The sequence below is a fragment of the Crotalus tigris genome, unplaced genomic scaffold (assembly GCF_016545835.1).
Source record: "Crotalus tigris isolate CLP2741 ecotype Arizona unplaced genomic scaffold, ASM1654583v1 scf7180000018838.1047803, whole genome shotgun sequence".
Lineage (NCBI taxonomy): Eukaryota > Metazoa > Chordata > Lepidosauria > Squamata > Viperidae > Crotalus > Crotalus tigris.
The window spans coordinates 221,229-233,236 of record NW_024097227.1 but is presented as its reverse complement, the minus strand read 5'-3'; the positions used below and the strand labels follow the sequence as shown (position 1 = coordinate 233,236).

At 34.0% G+C, this 12,008-nt stretch overlaps 1 protein-coding gene across 13 annotated transcripts in view; it reads left to right on the top strand.

Annotated features, from left to right (window-relative positions):
- Window positions 1-12,008, top strand: part of TRIM33 (tripartite motif containing 33) — a 101,367-nt gene that overhangs the window by 43,827 nt on the left and 45,532 nt on the right. For 8 of the 13 annotated variants that reach the window (XM_039356940.1, XM_039356939.1, XM_039356945.1 and 5 more), the window contains 6 exons: window positions 1,569-1,686; window positions 4,877-5,124; window positions 5,322-5,492; window positions 5,953-6,153; window positions 7,660-7,792; window positions 8,768-8,831. In XM_039356940.1, the coding sequence (XP_039212874.1) occupies window positions 1,569-1,686; window positions 4,877-5,124; window positions 5,322-5,492; window positions 5,953-6,153; window positions 7,660-7,792; window positions 8,768-8,831 (935 nt within the window). The remainder of the gene's footprint in view (window positions 1-1,568; window positions 1,687-4,876; window positions 5,125-5,321; window positions 5,493-5,952; window positions 6,154-7,659; window positions 7,793-8,767; window positions 8,832-12,008) is intronic. The other 5 variants (XM_039356937.1, XM_039356935.1, XM_039356944.1 and 2 more) reach the window with 1 other exon arrangement.

Genomic DNA, 12,008 nt, shown 5'->3' with positions numbered 1-12,008 from the left:
CCTTTTTTTTTAGTCATCAAATTTTTGACACTTTGCTAAGCACTGGTGGTACTTGAATATTGTCATGTCCTATAAGTGGTATCTGTGAAAAGGTTGAAAAGCTCTGGTCTAATTATTCTAGTTTTTAAGATGATTTTCATTACTGAGATATTAAATTGTGTTAAGGTTTCAGGGATATACTGTATAAATGGAAAAAAACTTAGGGAACAGTTGTCTGAATTGTGTAGCATGTGTGAGAAAATTCATCTATGCATGGCACCTGAAAGAGTGCTGTTATTCCCTTACAGAAAGGGAGAGGTAGCAATGGTGCAGTGTTTATGGATTAATTTTTTAAGCTTGCCGGATAAAAATGGGAGCAAATAATTGAAATTGGTAGAATGTTTACTAAGGATAAGAAAATGGATGGGGAAGTTTTAAGATGTGCAAACGCAGGTAGAACGATAGTAGGGTGGCTTGGCTTCTTTTAATATAAGTGAAAATATTTGTGTGTAGGAATGCACATTCATCCACTTCATCCATTCCAAGTAAAAGTTGGGTACATCAGATGAAATATATAAGTGAGTTGAATGCAGTGGGAATGAGTTACTTAAGTGGCCTATGTGGTAAAACAAGAAGAAACAGGAATGTATGAATGAAGAATAAACATCGATTTAGTACAAAAATGAGCAGAGTGGTTTGTTTCTTATACAAGAGAAGGAAGATTGAATCTCAGAACAAACATATGAACAAAAAATGAGTAGGTTGGAAGGGAAGGGAAAATGGAGAAACAGGTAGCTGTTTAGAATTTATGAGATTCTCAAAAAAAGAAAGAGTAAGAAGTATGAAAAAGGAGTATAAAAACTGTATGGAAGCAAGCTGGTTTATAAGGATAGAAAGGTATGGAGAAGAACAGCGAATAGTGTTAGTATAATCTAGATTTAATTAGAATCAGTTTTTATTATCTTTGGCCTTTAATTTATTTTTCTAATCACTGCTTCCCCCCACATACACTTATATAATGTTGCTTATTCAAGAAGAGAATAATAGTATTGATGATGAATGGAACTAACTTGTTGCAATGAAAGGGTGGTTTTTAAAAACACACTACCTGCCTTTTTTTAAAGTCATCTCTCATAGTTATTAATTAAAAATAAGAGTAAAGTATAGCATATGTACTGAGCATATTTTTTTGCTCATCCAGGATTTTTCATGGGATAATCTATTCAAAATTACCTGATTATTTTTGATACAAAGTAGTTTAGTTTCATTGATTATCTATTTTTGAACATGGGTACAATTCAAGTTTTACAAAATATTTTTAAAAATATTTTATTAATTTAAAAAGCATGTGAAAGTTATTGTTTGAAACTAAATCCTCTTATCTGTATTCTTTAACATTATGGATATTTATTTTCTTGTGATAAATCAAGAAATCCTTTTATCAGAGTATATAAAGTGGAAATTTAGCTTATCTTACAATATAAATAAGAAAAGAGTGAATTTTTCAATGTCACTCGTTTCAAATAGCTTACTTTTAATTTCTTTTTTATGCTTTGCATAACAGTAATGTGAGATTGTTTGCTTTGCAGATCACTTTCCAACTGCGACATATTTTGAAAGCACGGTGTGATCCTGTTCCAGCTGCTAATGGAGCAGTTCGCTTCCATTGTGATCCCACATTTTGGGCAAAGAATGTAGTCAACCTAGGTAGAGCATTTCATATTTCTGACAGATTTAATGTGTAAAAAATTGTAATTATAAATGGCATGTTATTTATAATGTTCCTTATAGGAGACTTCCAGTAAAATAAGGTTTATTACTGGAGCTGTTCATATGGGGACCAATATGCCTTCTTTAAGACCGAAGCTATCCTCCGGGAGAATGTTCAAAGGTTCTCTGCACGATGACAGTTGATATACACATGATGAAGTGTAACTTATTTATGTAGGTCTGGATTTAAACTAGCGATACAAATGCAATCACAACCCAGATATGTTTTTTTCTACCCTGTTTGCTTGCTTTTCTTCATGTAATTTCTTGTTACAAGAATACTTTTCTTTATAATAAATCTTCATTCATGTGGTAATTGACCCTTCTTAATAATAGGTAGCAGTGTTTTTCAGAGAAATGCACTGTGAAATGAGATATATAGTAGTGGCAAGGGGTCATTACAATTGTAAAAGAAGAGAGTGAGTACAGACATGTTATTTGGAAAAATTATTCTATACGGAGTGGTGTATTACATAATTGTGTGGCAGTGTCTTTTACTTCTAAGAATATTAAAAAGACAAGTGTTTAATTATAGGAAAGTAATTTGGATTTGATCCAACTTAACTTTTAGAATATCAATTACAGTTGGAAAACTCAGAAGCGGGAAAACTCAGAAGCGTAACAATGGGGCTACCTACAAATGTATCAAGAGCCTTCATATTCTAAAAAATAATCAAAAGTCAGATTCAAAATAACCCCAAACTATTTTACTTGGTACAGGCAGAAACTTTGTCTTCCTTTCTTGTCTCCCCCCTTCCCACCACCAAACAAGGATATAAAATGCAAGGTTTACAGGAGCAGATGCTCTCTCTTTCAAAACGAATTTTCTTTATTGTTCCTTTCTTTGCAACCCTTGTGTGTCCAGTGTAAACTCTGGAGTAATGGGGTGGAGACTCTTAAAAATATTCCTTCAATAAATTGTGATTGAGCAGAAAGTATGAGATTGTTGGCATAGAGACATTGTAATTTCCAGTGAAAAGAAAAATCCAGGGGAAATCAAAAGTCTTGCCTTCCATTATAGCCCTTGCATTTTTCTATATGTAAACAAAAATAAAAAATAAAAATAAAAACACATTGGTCCATGTATTTCATTTATATCTTTTCAACATGTATCAAATAATATATTTCTATTTCTTATAGTGAAATAGATCCCATTGAGAATACATTTAGTTTTAATAAGTAAGAACGAATAGTCAACATCTAAATTAGAAACAGCCTTGTGGATATGTACAAAGGCTTACATGTCCATACCAGGTTTTTCCCATGTTCTTCTCCACCAGCAGCACCTCTTACTCTGTTGGAGGCCACTTTTGAGGTTCCCAAACTTCAGGGTAGTGTGAGAGGATGCTTCTGGAAAGGGGGAGATACCCAAACTCCCTGTTACATGTGCAGAGCTCATCATATGGTCCTTTGGAATGGGAATGTACATTGGGAACTGAAAAGGTATTGCAAATGAAATATTATAAAACTGTTTGAAAAGATCCGAGAGGGTGCAGAAATGATTAAACTGTATTTTATTTTATTAAAATAAATATTTAAGTACAATTTTTGATAAATATACATGACAATAAAATGCTTGGGTTAAAACTGAGATGACATTGGATATCATTGTCAGATTCTTAAGCAACAATAATCTTTTAGAGAAGGAACAGAATCTTCCATTTTGATCATTGGTAGTAAAGAGCAAGAATAGAGTATTTTTTAAAAGAATTATGGCCACTGTTCTGGAGAAAAGAATATTTCTTATTTTATACTAGTACTACATAGGGCTGTGCAATAAATCAGATTTAGCTCAACTGTAGGGGAAGCCATGCAATCCTGGGAAAGATGCAGCTGCTATAAAGAGTTGCAGGGAAGTATCTTTTTGTAATCAAATTGAAATACTGATAATATTAAAATATATCAGAATAGCAAGAAGAAGAAAAAATGGTTCATCAAAGAATATTCAAACTAGGGGTTTTCATATATTGAATAATCCTGAGAATAACTCAAGAGATCATGCTTTATGTCAGTGACTACAAGTGTTAATGAGATTTTGCTATTATAATTAAAACTACATCCATAATTTTATTTTTTAATTTTTCCAGTAATAAATATCTGTTAGGATTTAAGTGAAAAAAAATCTAATTACATATTATAGAAGAGGTAATTTTTTTTCTGCAGCTATGGATCAAAATGTATGGGAAATCACATGTATATTGAAATTAGGTGCTACTTTTTGAGGAAAATGTTCCATTAAACTTGGTTTGATCAAAATAAATAATGCAGAGACATTAAAATCCACATCTTATATATTCATTAAGTAAAAATATGACTGAATCTTTTAACATTAAAAAAATATGAAGTCTTTTTTGCTCTCTGAGCTTGGTTGTTTGCTTGCAGACATTTCATTACTCAACTGTTGTTGTTGTTGTTGTTAATTGCGAAGTCGTGTCCGACCCATCGCGACCCCATGGACAACGTTCCTCCAGGTCTTCCTGTCCTCTACCATCTTCTGGAGTCCATTTAAGTTCACACCTACTGCTTCAGTGACTCCGTCCAGCCATCTCATTCTCTGTCGTCCCCTTCTATTGCCCTCAATCTTTCCCAGCATTAGGCCCTTTTCCAGTGAGTCCTTCCTTCTCATTAGGTAGCCAAAGTATTTGAGTTTCAACTTCAATTACTCAACTAGGTAACATTAATAATGTCATTTAGTTGGGTAATGAAATACCTGAAAGCAAATAACCAGGTTAAGAAAGCATCAGGGACTCCATAGTTCAACCCAAGCTGCATGCTTTGTCTTCTAGTGCAGAGGTCCCCAACCAGTGGTCCGAGGACCAGTACTGGGCTGTGACATGCCAGCAACCAGGCTGCACAAACAAGCAAAGCCCCATCTGTGAGATGCAGGCAGCACACAAAACCACACACCCTCTGGTCTGCAGAAAAACCTCTCTCCACCGTACCAGTCCCTGGTGCCCCAAAGGTTGGGGACATCTGTTCTAGTATACTAGAAGATACGCTAATTGTGTATTTTTAAAGCTTCATCCCTTAATGTGAAGCTAATGTATACTAATCACAAAGATTTCACTGTTAAATTTTATTTAAAGTAAAAGCTTTGTAGTTAATCATACTTTCTCCTATTGTCTAGGTAATCTTGTTATTGAAAATAAACCAACACAAGGTTACACTCCTAATGTAGTAGTGGGACAAGTTCCTCCAGGAACAAATCATATCAGCAAACCTCCAGGGCAAATTAATCTTGCACAGCTTCGACTCCAGCACATGCAACAGCAGGTGTTTGCGCAACAAAAACACCAGCAGTTACAGCAGATGAGGATGGGGCAGCCTGCAGGGCAAATTACGCGCCAAGCAGGTCCACAGATGCTTCAGCAACAGGCAAGTCTCTAGACTCTTTCAGATACTCATATAATCTCCAAGATAGTTTTCAGGGTAAAATTACACACATTTAAAGTTTAATAGGGCTACGTTTTGTTAATTCTAATATCAGTGCAATGCAGTTTATTCCCTTAGGAAGAAGAGGAAAAACATGGGAAAAGAGACTAGTGTTTTATAAAATTCATTATATTTTGTAGCCTCCACGGTTGATAAGTATGCAGACCATGCAGAGGGGTATGAATTGCGGTGCTTTCCAAGCTCATCAGATGAGAATGGCTCAGAATGCAGCTCGTCTCCCAGGGATACCACGCCACAACGGGCCCCAGTATTCTATGATGCAGCCACACTTACAAAGACAAGTATATGCTGTGTGCACATTTTGTTTCCCACCTTTCATTTTAGAAAAGTGAATCAGCTTGTTTTTTATATCAGTATAATTTAGCTATGAAAATGCTTTCAAAATTAAAAGCATCGTTTCTATTCTGGTACTGCTTGCTATTTAAGGAAACGGATTCAAATTTTGTTATAAGAATCTGAAATTAGATACAAACATAGTTTTCATGCACAAGGCATGCAATATTCATGGGTATTAGTTTACCACAATTTTTTATTGCTTTGATTGTTGGCTGTTACAGATTTATTAATCCATAAGGATTTGTTCTCTGATAAAAAGGAAAAGTTGTAAGTGTCCAAAAAACATCAGCATTAAGTTATGATCAAGAAAATGTTAATTTGATTTATTAAAAATAACAGGTTAAAAATTAATATTGCCCTTCTGTTTAACTAACTTGATGATAATTTCTATTTTTTTCTTTCCCCTCTTCCTAGCATTCAAATCCAGGACATGCAGGTCCCTTCCCAGTTGTTTCAGTACATAATAATACTATCAATCCAACAAGCCCAACAACAGCCACCATGGCAAATGCTAATCGTGGTCCAACAAGCCCATCCGTAGCAGCAATAGAGCTTATTCCATCTGTAACCAACCCAGAAAATCTACCTTCCTTGCCAGATATTCCTCCCATACAGGTAAGCATGTTAGATAAAAAAAGAATGAAAGTTAATTGTTACTGAAGTTAGCATTTAACACTTACGCTTGGGTAAAATGTTTTATAATTTGTATTAAAAAGATAAAATCCAATCTATAGGATGTCTTTATCAGAATGTCTCTTTTTGCACTGGAGACTAAGAATGATTAACAAGATTTGTGTTTAAGTCTTCACTCAATCTTGGAATTTATTGCACAAATTCAAGGTTAATATCTCTCATGATCAAGGATATCTCCAGAAGATATACATACATACATACATACGTGTGTGTGTGTGTATGTATGTATGTATGTATGAATGTATGTATGTATGTATGTATACAAAAGTGCAAATGCCGCCCAGAGTCACCTTGTAGGGAAATGGGTAGCATAAAAATTTAATAAGCAAACAATAAGCTATGTGTTCCCTATATTTTGATAATTTGGATTTTGCCCTCTTTGGTATAAATGGTTTTAAAGCATACCCAGGGTCTTTTCCCACTGATTTACATTTCCATCAAAACAGGAGATGAGATTTCCCCCCATAAACTCCTGATGCACAGCCTTAAAAATGTCTCCAGAATGTGAATGCATATCTGATTGCATAGCATTGGGTTCGGCTCTTAGTTGCTGCATTAATTTTGGACTGAAACTAACAACTGTGCTGTCTCCTGAGTATTTTAAAAGAGAGACTTGATTGAAAATTAAGTATTTACAAATTGTTTCTTTTTGTTAATTGTTCTAGGGAGTGGGGAAGGATTTTAATTTCTTTTTTAACAGTTTGGAAATATATGGTTCCTTTGTCTGCTATAACATTTATCTGGCCTCTCATGGAATTTATCAATTAGAGGTACAAGGTAGATTGACCTAATGTCTCTAAAATTTACAGCCTACTAATGGGTGTGAGATGATTCCAACTTTCTTGTCCCTGCATGGACAAATACACTGAGTGATAGAAATGTTATTATATGTGCCTTGAAGAAGTGCAGATGGAAGAATATTAAATCTAGCTTTAAAGGATGTGATTCTTAGCTTAGGGAAAATTAGATTTAACAAATTCTGGCATGTTGTGAAGCCTCTTAACTTCAATCTGGAATCCCACATCCGTTATTTTTTGAATAATTAATTGTAAAAAGGGAATGACAGAAAATGTGGTGGTTGGATGGAGTCACTGAAGCAGTAGGAGTGAGCTTAAATGGACTCCACAAGATGGTAGAGGACAGGAAGACCTGGAGGAACATTGTCCATGGGGTCTCGATGGGTCGGACACGACTTCGCAACTAACAACAACAACAACAAATTATTTTTAAAATAGTGGAAAGAGGCTATATGAAGCCACTTTATGTTCTACTGCCGGTTTCCAGGACATTGTCCTATTATATTGCTGGCTTTAGGGTTTTTTTTTTTTTTATATTCTTCAGAAAAAATGCAGACAGTTTCAAGCAATCATTTCTAGCATATTGCATTTAGACTTGGTAAATTCACTGTATGACTATCTTTTATTTCAGCTAGAAGATGCTGGTTCCAGTAATTTAGATAATTTACTAAGTAGATATATCGCAGGGAGCCATCTACCCCCTCAACCCATAAGCAGTATGAATCCCTCTCCTGGACCCTCAGCACTATCTCCAGGCTCATCAGGTAAGCTGAGAAAGAAAGACATGAAAGACATTTTAATTTCTGTATTTAAAACAATCAATACTTATTTTGAAATTTTGCATAGTAAAGTCACTGAATGTTTCTTGCTTCAATGTATGGACTTTCTATATTATAACTGTTTAGTTAAATTTAAAGTAGTTTTTTCCATGAGTAGGCAGATTTTTTTCCTTATATAATAGCATATGTATGAAAAGACTAAAATAATTTTATAACTTCATTCTCAATAGAAGAAAAGGTTTAGCTCAGTGGTTCTCAACCTGTGGGTCGGGACCCCATTTGGGGTCAAACGACCATTTCATGGGGGTCGCCAAACCATGCTGTCCGCCATTTTTTTCCCTTTTCCCTAGCTGTCCTACTCCCTCTTATTGGTGGCCACACCCACTTGGGGGGTCACCACAACATGGGGAACTGTATTATGGGGTCACGGCATTAGAAAGGTTGAGAACCACTGGTTTAGCTAGTGCAGTCAAAAAGAGCTAAAAATGGAAAGCCATAAGAAATAAAATGTCATAACTTTTAAATTTATACCAGGATCTTTTATCTCTGAGCTGTTGTCTTCAATGAATGTGCAAAAACATTTTCAAAATAAATGTCATTAATGTAACACCATTGTTTTCCTTTTAAATGGGAATACTTTATATGGTGAATGGTAAAGTATAATATTTTATACTTATATGGTAAATTATAATATTTTATATGTTGTTATTATAATACTTTATATGGTAAATGATAAATCTCTGGTTTTGCAAAATAATGAATATAGATTCCATTTGTTAAATGAGCATGACAGCTGAATTAGATTGAGACGGCTGTAAAGTTTGAATGCTGGTAAGCTTCATAATAGCTGGGATTAAAAAAATATAACACTGATTTTTAAAGTATGACCTGCTGAAACTGCACTGCTAGAAATGTTCTCTGTGATATGCTGTTGTTATAAACTCATCCTCCCTTCCTTAGGTTTATCCAATTCTCATACTCCTGTGAGGCCACCCAGTACATCTAGCACAGGCAGTAGAGGCAGGTGAGTTAACTGGCTAAATGCATGTTGAAGTTTCCAAAGAATTGAGTACATAGCTAGGAACATAAATTCTAATTTAAGACAAAGGTTGGGGCTGTACAATTTATTTATACATTAAAAGACATGGAAGACATAATTATACATTATTTTTAATTTCTGCATCATATAAGAAGTAACATAATTCTCTAATGTTTTTATGGTGCTCATTTGCAAATTAAATATATACTTATAAGGGAAGAGAGAACCTTGAAAATAGGGTTGTTGCATTTGCTTCAATAGACAGAGCTAAAATAAAACGGATGGCCACAGTTCTCTGACTGAGAAGAGGTCTCTTCCCTTCCATTTATGTTTCCATTTAACTTCATGTGCCCGCTATTTCTCTTCCCGTTGTACACACTTGTTCATATAAATTCCTCCCTCTCCCAGCAGAAAGTAATCAGGTAAAGAGATGGAGATGAGTTAAAGGAAATGGACAATTGTATAGGAAAAGAAGTAAGAAATGGAAGAAGGGAAAAAATTGGATGGAGATAAGGTGAAGGGAACAGGTAACTGAACGGAGAGAAAATATATGCTCTATTTAGATGTTACAGAAAGAATTAAATAGAATCCCTTTACTTAGATGAAATACTGTAGATGAGGTAGAAATGTGATGAATAAAATAAATAGATAAATCTCCCAAGCAATAGTTATCTAGAAAGGCATCCATATTTTGCAGCAGTCTGGTCTGCAGCCTTTTTTTAACCTCGTACATATCTTTATTTTCAACAGCTTCTATTCTTTTTTTATTTTTTTTCCCTTTTTCACTTTACAAAAAACAAAATATGTTTTTTTCCTTAACAGTACTGTATCCTATATCTCTTACATTTATTTACATTTATTTACAATTATTTACATCACTTCTCATACTTTTTTATTCCTCAATTCTAACCAGTTGTAACACTTGTCCCATATCTCATAAAATTCTGTAGCTTCTTTGTCTTTGATTTCCAGAGTAAGTTTGTACATCTCAGCACATTCTAGTATCTTGTAAATAATCATATCATTTGTTGGTATTTTTTCCCCTTTCCAGCATTGCGCACATACAATGTGTGCCGCTGTTATTATATGTACAATGATGTGTTGAAGTTGTTTTTTCATTTTTGGGTTAATTATACCTAATAAGAATAATTCGGGTTTAAGTTCGATTCATTCTTTTGTTATTTCCTGTATCCATCTCCTTATCTGCTCCCAATAAAATCTTTGCTTTGGGGCATTGCCACCACATGTGATAGAATGTTCCCTCTTTGTTTTTACATTTCCAACAGTCCGGATTCATATTTTTATATATCTTGGCCAATCTCGCTGGTGTTAAATGCCATCTGTAGAACATTTTATATTGCTTTTCTTTATATGCAGTTGACAGTGTTAGTTTGCAATTTATGTTCCATACCCTTTCCCATTCTTCTAATTCTATGTTTCTACCTATATTCCTTGCCCATGCTGTCATTGGACCTTTTACTATTTCTTCTTCTAATTCTACTTCTAATAAATGTTTGTAGGTTTTTGTTAAAAATTTTCCTTCCTTACCTTTCAATATTTTGTCCAATTGCTGTGGTACCCGACTTATTCCATATTCTTCCATATCTTTGCTATATTTTGATTGTATCAGTAAGTATGGCCACCAATCAATAATTATTCCCTGTTCTTTTAATTCCTCCCTTGATCTGAGCTTTCCTTGATTATCTAATAGTTCTTTGTATCTTGTCATCTTTTTTTTTGTCCAGTGTATTTGGGTGGATCATTGCCTCCATCGGTGAGGCCCAATTTGGTATTTTCGTATAGTATTTCTTTTTAACCTTTTCCCACGTCCAAATCAGCGCATCTCTTATCTGGTGCCGGTAAAAATATGTGTGTGACTTCTTATATTTTCCCCATAGAAAGGCATGCCAACCAGCCTGTAAATCATGTCCTTCAATTGTTAAAACACTTTTATTTTCTAAATTTATCCAATCCCTAATCCAAAGTAATCCCACTGTTTAGTAGTAAGTTTCCCATTTTGGGAACCCAAGGCCACCTCTACTTCTACTGTCCTGTAACACTTTAACATTTATTCATGCTTTTTTACCCAATCATATAAATTTATTACTCATTTTAGTTAATTCCTCAAAGATTTTTCTCTAATTTTATTGGAATTGTCTGAAATAGATATAATAATTTTGATAGAATATTCATTTGGATCACATAAATCCTTCCTAACAGTGATAATTGTAATTTTCCCCAAGTCTCTAAATCATTTTTCATTTGTAATATCAATTTTTTATAATTGTCTTCTTTTATTGAAGAACATCTTATAATAAGCCAAATTCCTAAATATTTAATCTTTTTTACAATTTGCAGTCCCAAATTTTCTTCTAATTTCCTTTTTTGTCTTTCAGTTAAATTTTTTACTAACATTTTAGTCTTTTCCTTATTAATTTTTAGTCCTGCCACTATCCCATATTTTTCTATTTCATTTATTAGGATATTTCCTCTCTCTAGCGGATAGCTAGACAGCTTCTATTCTTAACATGGAATATATAATTGCTTTTCTCCAATTTAATTCACTAGTAATTATTTGGGGAAAACCGGTTAGATTTCCTAGGAAAATATAATAGTAAAAATACAAAAATGATATTTGTAGCCTCATTCTACTGTACATGTTCAAGACAAAGACATTTAAGGTCCTTCTCAGACTAGATTTTCTCTCTGGATTTTTTCTTTTTCAATGCAACATTCACATTAATACTAAAAAAAAAAAACCCACTCCATTAACAGACATATAGAAAAGAAACTATAATGTATATTTTGACCCATAGGGGCAGGGCCCTGTAAAAGGGTAAGGTGTATTTCATGAGATCCATACAATAATGGTTGTACGGTAAGTTCTTTCAGGTTTTTCCTTTGCTTTGGAAAGTGGGAGCATACATGCCAACTGGATTGTTATCATTTTTTATTCCCTATAGTAAGAAACATAATGGCCTATTATACTGAGTACCTCAGCATAATGGACAGGGAAAGAAGTTTTTTTTTTTCCAGTATCCAGTCAATATCCAGTTGTATTGGCATGTCTTTTAGGCTTTAGACTCAGAGATTGGCAGTGTCTACACACACACACACACACACACACACACACACACACACGACTTAAATCATAAGAGGATT